The sequence below is a fragment of the Cervus elaphus genome, chromosome 9 (assembly GCF_910594005.1).
Source record: "Cervus elaphus chromosome 9, mCerEla1.1, whole genome shotgun sequence".
Classification (NCBI taxonomy): Eukaryota; Metazoa; Chordata; class Mammalia; order Artiodactyla; family Cervidae; genus Cervus; species Cervus elaphus.
In genome coordinates this window covers 6,978,243-7,000,954 of record NC_057823.1, presented here as the reverse complement: position 1 = coordinate 7,000,954, position 22,712 = coordinate 6,978,243, and the positions used below count along the sequence as shown (strand labels likewise).

Below are 22,712 nucleotides of genomic sequence, written 5' to 3'. Positions count from 1 at the left end.
TGCACAACCTTCCCTGGTGCTGGCTCTACTGGTTCTTCACACACAGGGGTCTTCTCCGCCCCAGGTGGAATAGAGGCTTCCCCCCTGTGGACCCTGATATCTGTGGGGCAGAGGTGCATGTGGAATTCAGGGAGAATGAAAGAGAGCTCTAAAGGCTCTCTGCAGGACCCACAGCCTCAAAGGGTGTATGGGGGGAGAGTGAGGGGGAGGAGGAGGAAGGGAGAGATGAGCAGTCACACAGAGGAAGAGGTTGCTTGTGTCAGACGACACGGGATCTGGGAGGGCTGAGCCAGGCTCTGAGGCTTCTCAACCGGGAAGGGCCAAAGCAAGCCAGACTCCCTGAGCTGGCGTTCCCTGGTGAGCCTGCCCTGCTGCGGGTCCCTCCCAGGGCAGCCCTGTCCCTCCTGCCAATCCTTCCTTCTCACTTCACCCTGTTTGTCCCTCTCTCTGTGTGTGCGAGCCTCTCCACCTCTCTGTCTCTGTCTCTGTCTCTCTGTGTGTCTGTCTGTCCTCGTCTCTCTGTCTGTCTATATTTGTCCCTCTGAATCTCTGTGTCTGTCCCTCTCTCTCTCTCTCTGCCTCTCCCTGCAGCCCTGAGGCTGGTGATGGTACCAGCTAGCCTATGAAACTAGAGAAATCCAGATGCCAGCTCGACACCCTTGGTGTTGTAGGATCTCAGGGTACTGGGAACGATGCTCCTCCACAGAACCACCAGTGGACATCCTTTTATTGAAGAGCAATGTTAGAAATGACCATAGGTAAAATATGTATGACCAGAAATCTTGTTTTATATCACCAAGTTGAATATGCATCATCTTGATCCCTTGAAATCTCATCATGGTACTCAGTCCTTCCAGAATGCAAAAGCATCACCCACCTCTCACATCCAACTTGATATGACTTGGCCACCTACATACTCGGGACTCTGTCTGGGACTCAGATTGGGGCAGCTTCTCCCACGCTAGCTAACCCTGCATTTCACTGGGCTTCTTGTCATCTTTTTAAATGATTCTGTTTTATTTGCACAAATCTCCTAGAATTCTTTGTGACAGCGAAGGGGGTGAGTAAATACAATCAAGGAGGAATACAGTCTGGAGAGGCTATAAAATCACACTTTTCACGGTGGGTCTCACTTACAAATCTTCAGCCTGTAAGGATGGAAGTTGCCTTGTTCCAGAGGGGCTGTCCACCATCACGCAGGCCAGGACAAGAAAGGCAGGGTTTGGGTAAATCTCCTGTCCCTGAAAGTATCAGTTATATTCAAACTGTAATCCACAGACCAGAGCCCATCATGGATGGTTGTTCATGAAGAAATAAGAACAGAAGTTGAAAATAGGTGTTCAGGAAGAATCATGGCAGTTTTAAAAATGTATTATGTATTATTTTAGCAGACTTTTAATGTAATTTATAATAATGGATTAGGAATTTAAAAAACCCCAACCCCAAGTTCTGTAACTAGTTTGAGAAACTGAAGCCCCCACAATGGGCCGCTTCTGCCATGCCCAAGTCAAGGGTCATTCCCCTTGAGGCTCCATCACCTAGCACTTGTCATTTGCATTTTTGAGCCAAGTCTTAGAGTTTGTATTTACCCCTTTCAAGTGCAATTGAAGGACTGGAGCCTCCTGTGGTTGAGAAGTGTTGGGGGAACACCCCACTGCAGTTTGGTGTGTGAGAAGCTGTTGGGCAAGGAGGACTGGACTTCTGTGTGGCTCTAGCAAATCCTGGGAGCAGAGGCTATAGGTAGCCAGAAGGCAGATTTTGGTTCAGTATAGGAAAGGCTTCCTCGATCTGAGAGTGGCGGTAGTGAGCTGCCCATCCATGGAAGGGTAGAAGCAGAGGCTGAGGAAGGAATAGCCTGCCTTGGTGGGGAGGTGGGGTGGGGGGACATCCCACAGATACTACAGCGGCTGAGAATCCAGGGTTTACAAGACCCAACTCCTCCCCCACCCCCTCCCAGCTCAGCACTGCACTCATAGTCCTCCTGGTAAGTTCCCTAAACTCCCCTAGGCACAGCGGGATAGTTCACAGTTACACAGTGACCAATGAACCCATCCTGGCATGCCTTTGCCCCCCACACCCCAACAGCATGCCCTCCTCTCCTAGTGCCCCTGCATCCCATCACACTTCCTCCAGCCTTGCTCAGCTGATCCCAGATCTGACCATGACTCCTCACTCCTCACCAGACTGGGCTGGATGCTGTAGGGTAGCATGAAGAGGTGGACAAATAGGCCCTGACTCCGGCCAGGCTGCCTGATCCCTGTGAAACCTGTCCCCCGCCCACCTTTGTGGAACTGTCTTAAGAATGGCACCTATATCACCAGGCTGTGAGATCCTACAGGGTATATGTTATCCTTCCCCCCAACCTTGGCCCTTCACTCCTTGTAGCTGTTAGATAAGACTTTGTTGAACAAGTAAATGAAGGAATAAATGGGTGGAATATTTCCTATGAAAAACAGAAACTGTATTGGGTAGCCTGTGCTTGGGGACATGAAAACATAGCTGACTGTTTTTACAGCCCCCTCGACTGAACCTCTGGCTCTAGGGCTGGGTCCCCCCCATGTACCAGACCAGCTCTGCCTCGGTCTCCCTCCCAGTCTCTCCAGGTGACACCCTGGAGGTGTCTCACACTTTGGTGCTTCCACATTCCTTCCCCGACGAAACGTGCCGCTGCCGCCCAGGGAAGCGGGCAAATGCATGGCCGCGGGCACGGGAGCCTCTGCCCGCCTGCTGGGACTTGCGCAAAGTATGTGTCAGTAATCCCGGCTCGGCCCGGTGGGGCAGGAGAGGGTGCTGGGAGGGCTGCAGGCAGGGCCACGCAGCCCAGAAGCTGGGAAGAGGTGGCCCCCGACACCAGGGATCCAGGTCTTGGGACGCCCCTCCTCATGGGCCCTCCCATTGCCAAAAGTGCTCCAGCTGCTGGGGAGGGGTCTTCCAGGCGAGAGAGAGAGAGAGAGAGTAAGGAGGCATGTGGGCCCTTCTTGGAGATGTCATAGTGGGTAGGGAGAGAAGGCAAAATCTGGAACACCTGGGGCAGATGAGCACCCTTGGGGGAGTCTGAGTCCTACTAGCCTCCTCAACAGCTCCATCCAGAAAGGACAGAGCCTACCCATCAAGCTGGGTAGCCATCAACCCACAAGGCAACCAGCCCATACTCAAGGCCTCCAGGCTGAGGATAGGAACCTGGTCCAGCCGTGGAGAGGCCCTGACCTTAGAAGACAGCAATTTAAAATGGGACAGGCACTCTGGAATCCTCATGTGTTACGAGGAAAGTCCATGGGACCAACCACAGTCCTCCTCCACAGAGGCCCTATAGGCAGAGTGGGCAACAGGGGGCCCCAGATGAGGAATGAGCAGAGATCTGTGCCCTCGAAGGACAAGGGAAAGTGTGGCCATGCTCTCTGGGGGCGGCCCCTTGTGGCCCACAAGTGGGAGGATGGGCAGGCGGAGTGGCAAGCTTCAGCGGGGTACAGAGAAGGCAGCTAGGAGCGCTGAGAGCCCAGAGCACTTCCTGGAGAGGTGACCCTGGATGATGTATGGATAGAATGTGGGTCACCCATCCCCCAAGGTGCGGATGAATCCGCCGTGCCTATGACTCACTTCCCCTCCAGGAGCCTCTGATAGAATGTGGCCCACCGCCTCCTTGGACAGATGGAGAAACTGAGGCCCAGGAGAGAAGGGCAAGAACAGTTAATTCAGTGAATACCAGGAGGTGGTGATCACATCCTTTCCCCTAGACCCGGCAGAGCCCTCTTCCCCGCAGAGCCCTTCTCTCTTTGGGAATTGCTGTGAGGTCCCAGCCTCAGCAGGCAGCCGTAGGCAAGGGCAGAGCTATGCCCACCGTGCACAGGTACCCTGTGTTTGCTGATCTTGCAAAAAGAAATCAGACCAGAACTCAAGAGACCTAAGAGCCTGTGACTCCATTCTGATCTGTCAGATAACGGTGCACAAGCATTTAGGCACTCTGATTGAGGGTCCACCCCCAAAGGACCCAGGCAGGGACAGGGGGCAGAGGGGGTCTGCGCCGGGTCCTGCCTTTGCCGCCAGCCTCTGTCTGTGAGAAGTGGCTTCTGTCCTCGGGTTTCACCGCACATTTACATCAAACTCCGCTTGAGTGAAGGCCATCAGCCCCGGGGAGCACAGCTGGCCCAGACTGGGTCCTGAGTGTCCTCCTTCCCCTGCATGTCACAGCCAGCGCCTCTCCTCTATCTTGAGTAAGACCGTCTGGCAAGGCGCCTGGCCTTTCAACAGTGCAACTGTGCAGTCCTCAACAGGAGCGAACAGGGGCAGAGAGAGAAAAATCATTAGTACTTTTGGGTGGCAGGCGTGACTCACATGGCCCCAGCCATAGGCTGGAACTGGAGTCTAGGGGCCACTTTGCAAACTGCCCAAGTGTGTGCTCTGGGTTGAAAATGATGCCCTCACGCCCAAACAAATTATTACTAAAAGTTAACCAAACATAGCATTCACAAAACCCTGGAAAACAAACAAGCTCTTCATCTTACCAACTTAATACGGGCATTTCCTCACTTCAGGTTCTTCTCATTTCGCTTACACATTTTCCATGATCATAATAACAGTGTGCAGAGAAGACTATGTTCTGTTTTTTAAGGCTTACCATCTTCCACTAAACATTTTGCATTTGTGGGACCTTGTCAGCGATGGTACTAGCAGCTACACAGGCTTGTGGTGTGGGCGTGCTGTAATCTCCTTGCCTGACCATTGCCCCCTTCTGCTGTATGGATGGTTCTGCCAGCAGAATCTCTCCAGAACCTAGAGTGGAAGCTCAGGGCTCAGAGAGGGATCCTCCCCATATCTGCGGGGAAAGGATGCATTCAGTTTGGGACAGTCTGATTTTGAGGGGCCTTTGGGACAGCAGATGTGACATCCAGCTGGGCATTTAAGATTCTAGCTCCCAGCCAGGGGGTGGCTGGCAGTGGGGATGCGGGCACTTCCTGGGTTGCCATGCGGCACTTCAGGGTTGGCAGTAGGAAGGGAAATGGAACAGATTCCTCATCGGGTGAATCATGGTGGCCAGGTGCAGGGTGAAGGAAATGGGTGCAGTGAGGGCAGGGCCCCCACGCCCTGGTGGTTCCCAGGAGAAGGGCGGCACACCCCCTCCCGCCTGGCTTTCCCTGAGGCCACAGGATACAGTTTTTGTCCATCAGAGCAAGGCTGATGAGATCTGAAGTCATCATTGGATAGAACATCCTGCGCTGGCAATGGCCGTGAGGAGGAAGAGATCGCGAGACAAGGTCAGGACCTCACAATGACCTAGACCTATGGGCCAGAGGGTAAATGAGGAGTGACTGGTTATGGGGTTCCCACACTCAGGGCTCCCCTGACGCCGTCTCCTGTGAGTGGCCCTGAGTCAGGCCCCACCATCTCCATCTGGACCTCAGTTTGCATACCCGAAAAGCATGTGAGAGGCTGAGGGGGAGACTGAAAAATTAACCTGAAGCCCCAGACACCCAGGTAAAAACTCAGAGTGGGTTCCTGGGAGATTAATGAGACCTCATCCATGCTTGTGACCCCTCAGAGAGCCTCTCTCAGCAAGACCCTGAGTTTGCCTCCTCGGGATTTGGAAAATTCTGAAAGAGATAGGAATACCAGACCACCTGACCTGCCTCTTGAGAAATCTGTATGCAGGTCAGGAAGCAACAGTGAGAACTGGACATGGACCAACAGACTGGTTCCAAATAGGAAAAGGAGTACGTCAAGGCTGTATATTGTCACCCTGTTTATTTAACTTATATGCAGAGTACATCATTAGAAATGCTGGGCTAGGTGAAGCACAAGCTGGAATCAGGATTGCCGGGAGAAATATCAATAACCTCAGATATGCAGATGACACCACCCTTATGGCAGAAAGTGAAGAAGAACTAAAGAGCCTCTTGATGAAAGTGAAAGAGGAGAGTGAAAAAGTTGGCTTAAAGCTCAACGTTAAGAAAACTAAGATCGTGGCATCCGGTCCCAGCACTTCATGGCAAATAGATACAGAAACAGTGGAAACAGTGGCTGACTTTATTTTCCTGGGCTCCAAAATCACTGCAGATGTTGACTGCAGCCATGAAATTAAAAGACACTTCTTGGAAGAAAAGTTATGACCAACCTAGACAGATATTAAAAAGCAGAGACATTACTTTGCCAACAAAGGTCTGTCTAGTCAAGGCTATAAGTTTTTCCAGTAGTCCTGGGATGTGAGAGTAGGACTATAAAGAAAGTCGAGCACTGAAGAATTGATGCTTTTGAACTGTGGTGTTGGAGAAGACTCTTGAGAGTCCCTTGGACTGCAAGGAAATCCAACCAGTCTATCCTAAAGGAAATCAGTCCTGAATGTTCTTTGGAAGGACTGATGTTGAAGCTGAAACTCCAATACTTTGGCCACCTGATGTGAAGAGGTGACTCATTTGAAAAGACACTGATGCTGGGAAAGATTGAAGGCAGGAGGAGAAGAGATGACAGAGGATGAGATGGTTGGATGGCATCACCAACTCAATGGACGTGAGTTTGACTAAAATCCAGGAGTTGGTGATGGACAGGGAGGCCTGGTGTGCTGCAGTCTGCGGGGTCGCAGAGTTGGACACGACTGAGCGGCTGAACTGGACTGAACTGGGTTTGGAAATGGGAGGTCAGTGCCCTGCCTCAACATCGTCCTTCCCACCGCAACACTTCTGTAATGTTCACCATTGTTGCTTCCTTCTTCTGTCACCACCTGGCTCTTTTTAGGATCCTCACCACCCCCAGATGAGAGTTGGGGTCTGGCTCCTGATGATCTCGCTTATTGCTGGCTCTGAGATACTAGGCTGGAGAGAAGCAAGTGGCCAGCCCCATGGAGACAGATGGGGCTCTGGGGGGAGGGGACACAGTGGCCCCACTCCTGAGCCTGGCTGAGCGTGCTCTCTCCTGCCACTATAATGGAACTCATGTTCTCAGCGAGCAGCACCAGAAGTTGCTGGAAGCCTTGGGATTTAGAAGCAGAAATCAAAGGAAACCTTGATTGCCAGACCAAAGGGTTTGGACTTGAAGCTTCAAGAGGCTCCCTGGACTCAAAGTCCCAGGACTCAAAGTTAGGCTCACCTTCAGTGATCCCAGAATCAGTGGTTTTCAAACCTGTCAGAGCAGGGCACTGGCCCCGAGGTTCTGACTCAGCAGGCCTGGGGCAGCACCGCCGGGGAACTGGCGCTTCTGACAGGTTCTGTGGCGCACGTGCTGCCAGCCCAGGGCCACCCTGAGCGTGCCCAGCTCTCCCTCCAGCCGTCTGGTGTGTTGGCTGGGAAACCCAGGTGCAAAGGCCACAGCAACAGGCAGAGGGGACCAGCCGGGGGGCAGATGGGAGCCACTGTACACATTGCCCCTCAATGATGGTTCTGTGCTAGAAACAGTGTCACATCAAACGCAGGAGCCCCACGGTGTCCTCTGTCTTTGGGTTCAGTGGTTTCTGTGTGGGGCTTGTTCATGAATATGATGTTTACCTTACTCTCTGTCATAAACTGCATGTTCATGTTCCCCCAGATTTATACGTTGATCCCCCAAACCCCCCAGTGTGATGGTACTAGGAGGTGGGACCTCTGGGAGGTAACTGGGGTTAGATGAGGTCATGAAGGTCCCCGTGATGGAATAGTTTCCTTAAAAGAAGAAGACATTAGAGTTCTCTGTCTGCCATATGAGGGCACAGCAAGAAGCTGGCCATCTGTGAACCAGAAACCCTTCGCCAGAACCCCACCATGTCCACACCCTCATCTCAGGACTGTGAGAAATGAATGTTTGTTGTTTCAGCCACCCAGTCTATGCTCTTTGTTGTGGTGGCCCACGCTCACCAAGATAGCTGTTCATAAATGTTATCTTGCATGACTGGTATTTAATATGTTTTAAGAGCGTAATAGCATACTGGAAAGGGGAAGCCAACATGCCAAAACCCCATCCTGCCAAGTTAACGCAATGATGTTGGTCAGGTATCTTGCTCTATCCCCAGCTTCTTGGTCCAGGAGATTCCCTGGGGTCCCACCTACCAGGTTGCATCATTTGGAAAGAGTCATATAGCAGGCAGGGCCAGGCGCAGGACCACACAGGTGATGCTGGTGGGGCAGGTGGGCCAGATAAGCAGCTCAGCTTATGCAGGAAGAAAAGATTCCAGGAACTTGAAAAGAAGAAGTACCCAGCCTCCGAGAGAGTGGTAGTGGGTCCCTGAGGAGGGGTGCTATTGGGGACAGAGGCGGAGGAAGGGGAGAGCTGTCTAAAAGTTGTGGTGACCAGCCCTTGAAGGCATCAGTGGCTTGAACCTGGAGGGGCCGCCTCCTGGCCTGAGCAGCTTTGAGGGCAAGAGAAGAGAGCCAGCATGCAGAGGAGAGAGATGGGGAATATTTAGTCTTTGCTGAGTAACAACCGACCAGAGTTATGGCTTCAAACAGCACCTGTGCACTAGTTCACAGCTCTGCAGACCAGAGATCTTGGTGGTTTGCCTGGGTTTCCTGCTTATGATGTCCAGAGGCCAAAATAAGTGTTGGCCAATCTGGCAACTAATGTGCTCCCAACTTCACCCAGCTGTCAAATTCTGGTCCTTGCGGTCTCCATGTTCTTGCAGCTGTCTGCCACGGTGGTTCTCTGCTCCTCGAGGCTACTTTCTGGTCTCAGAACGCAGCACCTTCATCTCAGAGCCAGCAACAGCTTCAGACGCTGTTGATGTCTCTGACTTCTGCTGCTAGGTGAAGACTCTGCTTTGAAAGCATACTTGTGGTTAGAGTAACCCAGATTGGTGGCCCTGATATGTCTGCTTTCCACTGCATGTCCTGCAGATATAGCAAGTGTAATCTGTCTGTATTCACAGTCCCAGACAGGAAGGTGGGCACTCTGGAGGCCTTGTGAGAACCTGGACTTGGTGGCCAGGAGAGCAGGAGAGCAACCACCTCCTTCAGGGCGTGCACAGCCGCTCTCTGTCATCAGATCTCATGTGTGTGTGCTAAGTGGCTTCATTCATGTCCAACTCTTTGTGACCCTATGGACCATAGCCCACCAGGCTCCTCTATCCAGGGGATTCTTCAGGCAAGGATACTGGAGTGGGTTGCCATGCCCTCCTCCAGGGGATCTTCCTGACCCAGGGATTGAACCCAAGTCTCTTATGTCTTCTGAGTTTGCAGACAGGGTCTTTACCACTAACACCACCTAGAAAGCTCAAACCACATGTCCCTTCCCAATGCTCCTGAGCCATCTCCCTCTGGGCGCCAGTCCCCTGGGACAAGAAAATGACATCTTTATTTGTACCCACCACTAACTGCAGTTTAACTCACCTTCAGTTATGAATGGAGATGACAAACTGCAATAGCCTTTGTGGTTTTCTGCTATCGCCAGGGGAAGGCAGATACTTTCATCTCAGAAGACGATAGCAGTTGGTGCAGATTACAAAATGTCATTGAGCCCTCAGCCCACTATGTAGGCTCAGTAAAGAAACTCATGGTCCTGAATCACAAGCTTGTTCCCTGTTGTTGTAACCCGATGTCAGTCTGCTTGTTTGGTTGTAACTGTTTCTTTCTCCTCCCTTGGGTCTGGGATGATGACTTGACTATAGAGCAGAGAGTTTCTACAGGCCAAACCTGCTTCCCCTAGTGCTCACATCTCACACAATCGGTTTGTCTATCAGGATGGAGACCTTGCTAGTACACAGCCCAACACAGGCTGACTTCTGCAGTCTCTCCATGGACATGCTTCTCTGTTCCCGGATCTGACTCAGGAGTCCAGGCTGTGTTGGTGTTACTGCGTTTTATGTGCTCTGAGCACTTGGGGAACACAGAACACCAAGGTGGTGGCGCTCTGTAGTTACAGCACTTTTCAGTTTACAGCATCCCTCTCCCACTAAGCTGTCTCTAGTTCCTGGAGAGACCCTTAAACAGGACAGTACCTGGTTGTTCCTGGGGTCTGGGGCCCAGAGTCCTGGTGGACGCTGCTCCCCACCAACCTGTCCAGCCCCCAGCCCCAGGTCAGTGTACCTTCCACCTCCTCCCGGAAGACCATGGGAGAAGGAGTTACAAATCTTCATCTTCCAAGTATTAATTGACTGAGGGTACCTACCTCCTCCTCAGATTAGAAATCTGAATCTTGGGAGTGTTGAGAAGATAGCACATGTCCAGTTTGGAGTTTTCTTCCAGCTTTATGGAGATATAGAAGGCAATGGCACCCCACTCCAGTACTCTTGCCTGGAAAATCCCATGGGCAGAGGAGCCTGGTGGGCTGCAGTCCATGGGGTCGCAAAGAGTCGGACACAACTGAGCGACTTCACTTTCACTTTTTACTTTCATGCATTGGAGAAGGAAATGGCAGCCCACTCCAGTATTCTTGCCTGGAGAATCCCAGGGATGGTGGAGCCTGGTGGGCTGCTGTCTATGGGGTCACACAGAGTCAGACACGACTGACGCTACTTAGCAGCAGCAGCAGTTGACGTATAACATTGTGTAAGGTTAAGGTGTACAATGCAATTATTTGATGTATGTCCATGTAATAATGATGTATATATTGCAAAATGATTACCACAGTAAGGTTAGTGAACACACTTTGGATATTCAATATAAATGTTTATGAACCAATTTATCCTTGAAGGCTCAATCAAAATTCAGTGACATCAACTGGGCCCCTGTGACCCTTCTCTGCCCCCTTTCTCCCACACACAGACTCCTCCCATGTCTGACAGGACCCCCCCAACTTTCTGCCCTACATGGGCAGGGTCTGCATCACCAGGATCCTCTTGGTTGCTCAGCTCTGGGACAGAGGAACCTTTCTGGAAATAATTCAAGGAACTTAAGAGGCCATCAGGTCTAGCATGGTTGGAAGAGGGATCCAGTTGGGATTGGTGGAGGCCAGAACAGGGGAGCTCTGGGCTGGGAGTTCTCCCTCTGGGCTGGGAGCTGGCTGCCAGGACTCTGGCCTTGCTTGGGAAGTGGGAATACGGGACCTGACTGGGAGGAGGCCAGGAGAAGGCAGGGGCAGGTGCTAACTCAGCACCGCGACCTTGGGACAAGGCAGGGGAGAAGCCGTGAACTCGGAAGCCCCTCTGCTTTCCCAGGAGCTGTGGCCTGGCAGTGTGAGGAGAGGTGGGGAGGGGCCCAGGTGGGAACAGGCTGCGGGGTTCTGGGGATGGGCAGCTCAGCCGCCACCCACAGTGAGCCCCGGCATCTAGCATCTGGCAGGGGGACAAGCACCCTGGGACTGGTGAGGACAGAGAGAGATGGAGTCCACTTTTTTTTCCTGTCTGAATTAAGTGGCCCTTTGTTTTTCCACTTGTTCTGAGTCTCCAAGTACATTCAGCCAGTTAAAGAAATCCACTCAGAAATCAACTGAGTGGATTTTCCTTCTGACAGACCATTTTCATCCCTTCTCCAGTTTGAGCCCGGCTGCCAGTAACAGAAGAGAAGGAGAGAACCCCACACACCTCAGGAGCCAGCCCCCTTCAGAAAGGCTCCAAGACCAGAGCCATGAAGGGCAAACCCTACGCTAATGTTCCATCAGGAAGTGTTCAAACATCCAAAAGGATGCAGGACTTGAACAAAGAACACCTATGTACCCACAATGCACATTCTGCTTGACCCAGTGTATTCCATACCTCACCATCCCTTCTATTCACCCACCTATTCATTGCGTGTTTTTATGTGACCTCAATCCACTCTTTCCCTGAAGACTTTGGCTGGCTCATCATCAACTAGAGTTCGACATTTGTTTGCAAATCACATCCCATGTGGAGCGTCAAAATGTGGAACAGATGGGTGCAAAACATCCTGAATCACAGTGTGGAAGAGCCAGAGCTGATCAGGGCAGCCTCACCTGGAGTGACAGCTCATTCCTGCTTTAAAAACCCTGGTGGTCCAATGGTTAAAAATCCACTTTGCAATGCAGGCTACACCAGTTCAATCCCTGGTCCAGGAGGATCGCACATGCCTCGGAGCAGGTAGACCTTTGCCCCGCAGCTACTGAGCCAGCACTCCAGAGCCCACGAGCCGCAGCTCAGGAAGCCTGCTCACCCTGGAGCCCATGCTCTGCAGTGACAGAAGGCACTGCCATGAGAAACCCACGCACTGCAACTAGACAGTGGCCCCCACTTGCTGCAACGAGGGAAAGCCCGCTCAGAGCAACGAAGACCCAGCGCAACCAAACATAAGTCCTTTTTTTAAAAAATGGAAGCCCCTTCAGTCCCAGGCAAACAGGACAGTTGGTCCCAGCCCCACCTGACCTGCTGGCCTCTGAGGCACCTCTGGGAGTCCTGGGTGCTCTAAGGAACATAGATTGAAAACCACTAGCCTGGCCCCGACAGCGCTCTCTCTGGCCTGGCCACGCCATCGAGGCCTCCAGAACTGGCCACAGCAGCTCTGTCTTTGCCTGAGGCAGAAGGAGCCTGGTGAGTGACCAGCCAGGCTAGCAGAGGTGGACTCCAAGCTATGGAAGCACAGTAGCAGCTGCTGAAGGGCCCTGAGCCAGAGCCCTGATTCTTCCCCAACCTAGCTCTCACCCTGTGTTCCACCTGCTGGCTTCACAAGGCCACCTGGCTGTTCAGTTCTCATGGCCCCCTCCCCATGAGTCCCCCCACTCTTTACAGAGGTTGTCATCTGAAACTTATGCCGCCAGTTCCAAGTTACACCCTGCTTGTGCTGAGTGGAGTCGGAGAATGATGCTGGGCAAAGGTGGGAGGTGAGGACATTCAGGGTCACTGTGAGAGGTATCACACGGTGGAAATGGATGGCCAGCCTGAGCCAGGAGCAGTCAGAGCCAGCCACATATGCCAATACAGGCAGAGTGGTCATCGGGGCCAAGACAGGGATGGCTCAGTGGGTGGGAGGGCACAGAAATTGGCTGAAGTCACTTGGGTGGGTGGTGGAGGTGACAGTGTTCTGAAGGAAACTGAGGTCTGGGGAGTTTCGCCCTCTGATTTATAAGTGGGAAGTGAAGTGAACTGTTAGTTGCTCAGTCATGTCTGACTTTGCGATCCCACGGACTCTAGCTTGCCAGGCTCCTCTGTCCATGGGTCTCCAGGCAAGAATACTGGAGTGGGTTGCCATTCTCTTCTCTGGGGGAATCTTCCCAACCCAGGAATCAAACCCAGGTCTCCTTCATTGCAGGTGGATTCTTTACCACCTAAGCCACCAGGGAAGTGGGAGGTTATCCACAAAAGCTCAGACTGAGAGTGGCAGAGGGCATGCGGGTTAGACACAGTCTACCTCACCCACTGGCCCTCACCAACCCGTCCTGGACATCTGAACTCAGCCTGGAGTGGGCAGAGCTGGCCTATCATCTCCACCCTGAAGTCCTCACCCTGCCCACTGGGTGCCCTCAAGAGCAGAGACCGCTGACCCTGGCCTGCATGCCACGTCTCAGTCCAAGTGCCAGCTTCCCCCCATCCTCCCATCTGTGCATTCGGCCCATGCTGGTCCATCAGGAAGCTAAACACCTCGGTCAGCACAGAGGCCCCAAAGAGACAGTGGCAGCCCCTGAAGTCTCCACTCAGAGCCGTCTGTGCAGGACAGGGAGGCTCAGATCACAGAATACTTCCTAGAGAGGAGAGACTTCACAGCTGGGTGAAAGAAGGGGGCTGCCCTTTCTGAAAACCTTGGGGTCCCAGACTCTGGGATGGGGGTGGGAGAAAGCTGGGGAGGGTCAGGCCTGGCCAGGCACCCAGGATTCAATAGGCTCTGCAGGTAATGAAGGAACAAGTGAGGGAACAAGTCAGCCCCACAGTTGGAATGCCACTCCAGGAATACAGACTCAGACAGGGCTATGGGGATGTCTGTGATATCCACTGTGAGATCATGGCTGGGTTTTGGCTCATCAAGGCATGAGGATGCATAGGATGGAGACGGCACCCAGGGAGGGGTGTCAGATATTAGGGCACAGATGTAGGAGGGACCCAGGAGACCAGGAGTCTGGTTTGGAGGCTTCAGGTCTTCCCTAGAAATGGGGGCACTAGAGATGGCCACCCATGAAAGGAAAACCACTTGAGCATGTGGATGCATGGTGTCATGGAAATTCCCCGGGGAAAATAGGTTTTAACTCTTGAGAGATGCACTTGATCAGGAAGGAAGAGCAAGCCAAGGATAGAAGTTGCCCAGAAATGGTGGGCAGAATGGGCACAGGATGACATGATACCAAACTTGGGAAACCCTGTGTTCAAGACTTCAAGAAGTTGCCCTCTCCTCAGCCAGCTAACTGAATATACAACTACATAAGTGCTGCAGTGGGGAGGTGTAGAGGGTGACCCTCACACAGGAGGGCAGGGGGATTGTGGGAGATAAAAGGGACTCTGTGTGGCCACAGAGTTCTGTCTCAGCCCCTGTGGGGTCCCTGGGTCCTGGTGCACACAAGGTTTGTTTGAACCCTCTGAGCGTCTCTGGTGGGAATGGGGTTTGATTCTAAACATGAATTCGCCCCTCCTACCATCTTGCTGGGGCTTCTCCTTTGCCCTTGGGCGTGGGGTATCTCCTACTCCACATGGGATATTCTTCAAGAATGCACAGAAGAACTATACAAAAAAGGTCTTCACAACCCAAGTAATCATGATGGTATGATCACTCACCTAAAGCCAGACATCCTAGAGTGTGATGTCAAGTGGGCCTTAGGAAGCATCGCTACGAACAAAGCTAGTGGAGGTGATGGAATTCCAGTTGAGCTATTTGAAATCCTAAAAGATGATGCTGTGAAAGTGCTGCACTCAATATGCCAGCAAATTTGGAAAAATCAGCAGTGGCCACAGGACTGGAAAAGGTCAGTTTTCATTCCAATCCCAAAGAAAGGCAATGCCAAAGAATGCTCAAACTACCACACAGTTGTACTCATTCACACGCTAGTCAAGTAATTCTCAAAAGTCTTCAAGCCAGACTTCAACAGTGTGTGAACTGTGAACTTCCAGATGTTCAAGCTGGTTTTAGAAAAGGCAGAGGAACCAGACATCAAATTGCCAACATCCGCTGGATCACCGAGAAAGCAAGAGAGTTCCAGAAAAACATGTGCTTCTGCTTTATTGACTATGCCAAAGCCTTTGACTGTGTGGATCACCACAAACTGGAAAATTCTTAAAGAGATGGGAATACCAGACAACTTGACCTGCCTCTTAAGAAATCTGTATGCAGGTCAGGAAGCAACAGTTAGAACTGGACGTGAAACAACAGACTGGTTCCAAATAGAGAAAGGAGTACGTCAAGGCTGTATATTTGTCACCCTGCTTATTTAACTTATATGCAGAGTACATCATGAGAAACGCTGGGCTGGAGGAAGCACAAGCTGGAATCAAGATTGCCGGGAGAAATATCAATAACCTCAGATATGCAGATGACACCACCCTATGGCAGAAAGCAAAGAAGAACTAAAGAGCCTCTTGATGAAAGTGAAAGAGGAGAGTGAAAAAGTTGGCTTAAAGTTCAACATTCAGAAAACTAAGATCATGGCATCTGGTTCCATCACTTCATGGAAAATAGAGAAACAGTGGAAACAGTGGCAGACTTTATCTTTTTGGGCTCCAAAATCACTGCAGATGGTGACTGCAGCCATGAAATTAAAAGATGCTTACTCCTTGGAAGAAAAGCTATGACCAACCTAGACAGCATATTAAAAAGCAGAGACATTACTTTGCCAACAAAGGTCTGTCTAGTCAAGGCTATGGTTTTCCCAGTAGTCATGTATGGAGGTGAGAATTGGACTGTAAAGAAAGCTGAGGGCCAAAGAATTGATGCTTTTGAACTGTGATGTTGGAGAAGACTCTTGAGAGTCCCTTGGACTACAAGGAGATCCAAACAGTCCATCCTAAAGGAAATCAGCCCTGAATATTCATTGGAAGGACTGATGCTAAAGCTCAAACTCCAATACTTTGGCCACCTGATTCGAAGAGCTGACTCATTTGAAAAGACCCTGATGCTGGAAAAGATTGATGGCGAGAGGAGAAGGGGATGACAGAGGATGAGATGGTTGGATGACATCACTGACTCAATGGACATGAGTTTGAGTAACCTCCGGGAGCTGGTGATGGACAGGGAGGCCTGGCGTGCTGCAGTCCATGGGGTCGCAAAGAGTCAGACATGACTGAGCGACTGAACGGAACTGTGGCCACAGAGATGCTTGTGACAAAGTCCCACATTGACTGAGAGATGGGTGGAGACAGGAACTGTGCCCAGAGCCTGGTGCGGCAGGAGCAGGGGGCTGGCAGAGTGTGAGAGGATGGAGGTGGACAGATCTCACAGGACTGTGCAGAATGAGGAAGTGTTCTCTCTGGGTCATCCAATGAGACGTCTCCAGGTGCTGAAGGGCGAGGGCTGGGTGCCTCGAGGCAAGGCGGCCTCTGGAGATTTTGGAGACAAAGAGCGAAAGATGTTGGGGTCTGATTTGTATTTCCAGAGGGTAGGTTTGTTTCTCTGAGAGACGGTGATTCCCGTTTCCTCTCATTCTCACCACTGATGGATGGATCTGGGTTGGACTCAGAGTAGGATTTACTGCAAGCATCATAGTGCATGTGTGCGGCTTGCTAAGGAGCACAGAAACCTTTGTCCCATGGTCTTAGGGGCGCCTAACCCTCCAGGAGAGAGGAGATGCTGAACAAGAGGAACCTCTGGGGGCCCAGCTGAAATGTTTACAAAGTCACCCACCAAATAAAGGAAAGGGAAACAGATATTTCCATCTGAATCCCACCAGAGAAACCTACCAGATAAGCAGGGACCATCTTGCCAGGCAGAGGGGTCAGTCTGGGGCTGGGACACACCCCACCAGAAACCCCAGTGGGAGGAGGAGATGGGGCTCTCAGAGGAGGAGGAGAGAGTGCTGAGGTTAAAGGCCAGGTGAACATGGGCAACACCTGTACCACTGTGCCAAGAGACTGAGCAGATCTCTGGGGGCCAAGTAAGAAAGCACAGAGCCACCCCACACCCAGTGGTCCCCCTAGGTCCACAGGGCCTCCCATGCACTGGTCTTCTCCTACCATCCTAAACATTTTCATGACCCTGAGACACCCTGAAGAGCCTTTGTGATATCCGTGGTTGATGGGAAACAGGCTTCAACAGATGGCCCCAAAAAAGAGCAGCGGCCACACGGTCGTTCACATGGAGCTTCCACCCAGGAGTGAAGGACGCATTGAGACACAGGAACCAAGCAGAGCTCTGCTGACAAGAGCCCATCACCTCACTACAAAGACAGATGCTCCCACAGATGGCAGAACCATGGGTTATCCATCAGATTGGGCAGGTACAACAACGTGTCACCGTGGGATTGGGGAAGCTCTTTCCCTCTGCCCTGGAAAGGGCCTGCTGGTTCTTCCTCTGAAATCAAGGGGTAATCAAACCTGTCCATCCTAAGGGAAATCAACCCTGAATATTCATTGGAAGGACTGATGCTGAAGCTGAAGCTCCAATACTTTGGCCACCTGATGCAAAGAGCTGACTCATTAGAGAAGACTCTGATGCTGGGAAAGATTGGGGGCAGGAGGAGAAGGGGACGACAGAGGATGAGATGGTTGGATGGCATCATTGACTCAATGGACATGAGTTTGAGCAAACTCCAGGAGACGGTGAAGGACAGGGAAGCCTGACATGCTGCAGTCCATGGGGTTGCAGAGTCGGACACAACTGAGTGACTGAACAACAATCACAAATAATAACATGACCGCATTTCAATCAGTTGTGACAGATAAACACAGGTGTAACCAACAGCCCTGTCAAACACAGAGCACTTCTTCACCCTACACCCTAGCGGTCCAGTAGAACTTTCCACAGTGACCGAAATGTTCTTATATCTAACCATCCAACATGGTAACCACAGATCATGTATAGCTAGTGTGACTAAGAAACCAAATTTTTCTCTCATTTTTTGTCATTTTGCTTAAATTAAATAGGCACATATGGTGAGTGGGAACCATTTGGCAAAGCACAGCCTGAGATACATTTTCTCATACTGCCTTTTGGTCAGGCCAGACCTCCCATGAGAATGAGGAAACTATCCTGATTTCTGTACCTATCCACAGTGTTGCTGGGCCTTGGTCTCCATCAGCAGAATCGTGGTCACCCACACTGTATCAGGTGTCACTTAAGCTCCCTGCCAGGGAGATCTCTGACCTTTGCACGAGCAGGCCACTCCTCTCTATTTCCATGTAGCATTCCACTGCAAGAGTAAACACTGTCTGTTCATCCACGCTTCTGTGGATGCATCCTTTAGTGGTTTCCAAGTTTTTCTCTGATGATCACAGCCCTGTGAATATTCTTAAGCACATCTTATTGTGTGCATATGCTTTGATATCTGTTGAGTAAATAGCCAAAAGCTTGCTGGAATGGTGGGCATGAGTTCAGCAGTGGTTTTCACCTATATGATTTATTTACCCACTGCTGTGCCCCATCTCTATGTGTGTGCGTGCATGCTAAGTCGCTTCAGTCATGTCTGACTCTTGGTGACCCCATGGACTGTAGCCCACCAGGCTGCTCTGTCCATGGGATTCTCCAAGCAAGATTACTGAAGTGGGTTGTCATGCCCTCCTCCAGGGTGCCCTATCTCTAACTCCACTCTAACAGCAGAAAGCAGAGAACTAAAAAGCCTCTTGATGAAGATGAGAGTGAAAAAACTGGCTTGAAATTCAACATTCAAAAAACTAAGATCATGGCATCCGGTCCCATTACTTCATGGCATACAGAAGGGGGGAAAGTGGAAGCAGTGACAGATTTTCCTTTCTTGGGCTCCAAAATCACTGTGGATGGGGACTGCAGCCATGAAATCGAAAGACACTTTCTCCTTGAAAGGAAAGCTATGACAAACCTAGACAGCATATTAAAGAACAAAAATGTCACCTTGTTGACAACAGTCCATATAGTCAAAGCTATGGTTTTTCCAGTGGTCATGTACAGATGTGAGAGTCGGACCATAAAAAAACTGAGCACTGAAGAATTGATGCCTTCAAATTGTGGTGCTGGTGAAGACTCTTTAGAGTCTCTTGGACTGCAAGGAGATCAAACCAGTCGATCCTAAAGGAAATCAACCATAAATATTCATTGGAAAGACTGATGCTAAAGTTCCAATGCTTGGCCACCTGATGCGAAGAGCTGACTCACTGGAAAAGACCCTGATGCTGGGAAAAGTTGAGGGTAGGAGGAGAAGAGGATGGCAGATGATAAGATGGTTAGATAGCATCATTGACTCAATGGACGTGAACTTGAGCAACTCCAGGAGATAGTGAAGGACAGGGGAGCTGGCATGCTGCAGTACCTGAGCTGGACATGACTTAGCTACTGAACAACAACAGCATGCTCTAGAAGTGATTGTCCTCCTGCCGCAGACCCAGCAGCACCTCCTCTGGGCAGCCCCTGTACTGACTCAGCATCACCTGTATGCCTGAGTTCTGTTCTCTGTGTTCCTGAACAGTTTCAGCATGCTGCTCTCTCCACCCCATTGGGGCCAGGCCCCCTGCAGTTGTGCAGAGAAGCAGGGAAGCCTCCACCACTTCCTTGATTTCTTTTCTGTCAATCCATGTGCACATCACGATGTTTTGTGCTAAGTCTCAGGTACAGGATAGGGACAGGCTTCCTCAGTGGTAGAAGCACATCTTGCCCTGGAATGCTCAAGTATCTGGAAGGAAAGGGCCTGTGTGCATTCTCCAAAGAAAGCTCACCCTAGGACAGGCCTGACTCCTGCTCCCGGTTCATGGGCCAGAAGGGCACTTCCCCTACTAACCAGGCCTCCTTGTCCTCCTCCCCCAGGTCCCTGGCTGTTGGACCCCAGTACTCTTCCCTGGGGACACAGCCCATCCTCTGCGCCAGCATCCCAGGCTTAGTACCCAAGCAGCTGCGTTTCTGCCGGAACTACGTGGAGATCATGCCCAGCGTGGCAGAGGGCATCAAAATCAGCATCCAGGAGTGCCAACACCAGTTCCGTGGCCGTCGCTGGAATTGCACCACCATCAACAACAGCCTGGCCATCTTTGGCCCCGTGCTGGACAAAGGTACTCGTGGTGCCCGTCATGGCTAACCAGGCAGAGGTGGCAGCCCAGGGATGTGGATGCGGCAGGGCTCAATCCAGCTTCCCCCTCAGTGGGAGTGGGCACAAGCCAGTTCGTTTCTCTTCTGCCTCTGTTTCTCACTGTACTCAAGCATAGGAATGGCACTTGCAGTAAGGGGGCCATGCTCATTACTATAGGGATCTCCCATGTGGGTCCTTTCCAATGCTCACCCACTCTGGAGGGTGCTCCTGGAGTGTGGGAAGGGTATAGGATCACACAGAGATTCCTCCTGCTTCCCCGTTCCCAAAAAACAGTTAACACAACTCCACGGGGACAGGATTAACCACTGCAGTTTTCCTGAAGGAGCCAGGACTTCAGGCAGGTCTTAGAGAGAAAATACCAAAACAAACAGAAAACACAAAAAAGGGTGAGGGTTGGGGATCACAGAGGCACACAGCCAAAGTTATCCGTGGTCCTGGAGCCAGGGAAGAAGAGATCTGGCAGGTTGGGTGTTAGTTAACTCTTGGTGAAGAGCAAATTTGCACAAGACACAGTAGCTCAAACAATAATAATCATGTGTTGTCAATCCCAACATCTGCAGATGTGGGGAGATGCAGTAGGCAGGGCTGGTCTCTCCTAACGAGAGAGAGAGATGAGCTGGTCTTCATCTCTCTTACATGCCTGGTGGCCCCTGCTGCTTCTGCACATGACCTGGGTTCCCTTAAATGCAGTGGCTGGGCCCTCCAGCAAGTGAGGAGAGAGGCTTCTTTCACTGAGCATAATGTTTTCAAGATGCATCCACCAGTATTATGTTTTGGTACTTTATTCCTTTTTATGGCTGAATTATATTCCATTGTATGGATGGATCACATTTTATTTATCCATTCATTTGTTAGAGGACAGTTAGTTTGTTTCAAGCCTTTTTTTGGCTGTTGTGAATAATGCTGATGTTTCAAGTATCTGAACACCTGTTTTTCGATTCTTCTGGGTATATTCCTAGAAGGAGAATTGCATAGTAATTCTGTGTTTCGAGGAATTACCAAACTCTTTTTCCACAGCAACTGCACCATTTTGCTCTCCCACCAGCAACACAAGAGGGTTCCAGTTTCTCCACATTTTTGCCAGTGTTTGTTATTCTTTCTCTCTTTTTTTTTTTTTCCTTTAGCCCTCCCAGTGGATCTGAAGTTATGTCTCATTGTAATTTTTATTTGCACATCCCTGATGACTAATGATGTTGAGCATCTTTCCATGGGATCGTTGAACATCTGAATGTCTTCTTTGGAGAAATGTCTATGCAAGTCCTTTGCCCAGTTTTTAATTGGGTTGTTTGTGTTTCTATTGTTGAGTTGTCAGAGTTCTTTATATATCCAATACTGGACACTTATCAGAAATATACTTTTCAAATATCTTCTCCCTTTATAGATTGTCTTTTCACTTTTATGACAGGGTCCTTTGATGTACAGAAGTTTTAAATTTTGATGACATTCAATCTACCTATTTAGATATCATATCAAAGTAAACTTTGCTTAACCTACAGTTATGAAGTTTTACACTTGTGTTTTCTCCTAAGAGTTTCATAGTTTTACTTCTTACATTTAGGTCTTTGGTCTATTTTTAGTGAATTTTTGTATATAGTGAGAAGTAAGGGTCCAGCTTAATTCTTTTGCATGTGGGAAACCAATTATTTCAGCACCATCTGTTCAAAAGACTAGTCTTTCCCCTATTGAATAGTCTTGGCACCCTGGTTAAAAATCAATTGTCCATGGATGTCTGGGTTTATTGCTGGACTTACAATTCTATTCCATTGGTCTATATGTCTACCATTCTTCCAACATGACACTATTTTGATTTCTATAGTTTTATAGTATGCTTTAGAGTTGGGAAGTATAAGTTCTCAAACTTTATTTTTATTTTACAATTGCTTCGGCTTTGATTGTTTTGGCTTTTGGAGATTCCCTTACAATTCCATATGAATTTTAGGGTTGTTTTTTCATTTCTGCAAAAAAAAAGATTGTTTGAATTTTAATGGAGATTGCATTGAATCTGTATATTAGTTTGAGAAGTATTACCATTTTAACACTATTGTTTTCTAATCCATGAACATGGGATTTTTCCATGTATTTAGGTCTTCCTTAAATTTTTAGCAGTGTTTTATAGTTTTCAATGAACGAGTCTTATGCATCTTTGGTTAATGCATTCCTAAGTATTTTATTCTTTTGATGCTATTATAAATGAAATCGCTTCATTCACTTCCTTTTCAAATTGTTCACTGACTATGTATAGAAGTACAGTTGATTTTTGTGTTTTGATCCTGTATCCTGCAAATTTGATTAATTTTTTTCATTAGCTGTGAGAGTTTGTGTAGATTCTTTAGAATTTTCTATATATGAGATCAAGTCATCTGTGAATAGAAATGTTTTTGCTTCTTGCTTTCCAATTTCGATGCCTTTTCTTTCTTTTCCTTGCCTAATTGCTCTGGCTAGCACTTCCAGTGCTATGTTGAATATGAGCAATGAGAGTGGGTACCCCTGTCTTCTTCCTGATCTTAGAGGGAAAGCTTTTAGTCTTTCACCATTGAGTATATGATGCTAGTTGTGAATTGTTCATAACTTCCCTTTATCAGGTTAAGGAGATTGTCTTCTATTCCTCATCTGTTGAGTGTTTGTATCATGAAAAGGGTACTAGATTACATCAAATGCTCTTTCTGAATCAGTTAAGATGATCACGTGGTTTTGCCTTCATTCTGTTCACCTGGCATTTCTTCTAAGGAATTCTTGCCCAC

At 49.8% G+C, this 22,712-nt stretch overlaps 1 protein-coding gene across 1 annotated transcript in view; it reads left to right on the top strand.

The window, feature by feature from the left end:
* The window catches only part of WNT3A (Wnt family member 3A), a 68,566-nt gene that overhangs the window by 3,649 nt on the left and 42,205 nt on the right, over positions 1-22,712 (top strand). Inside the window, exon 2 of the mRNA XM_043913872.1 lies at positions 19,692-19,933. Coding sequence (XP_043769807.1) covers positions 19,692-19,933 — 242 coding nt within the window. The remainder of the gene's footprint in view (positions 1-19,691; positions 19,934-22,712) is intronic.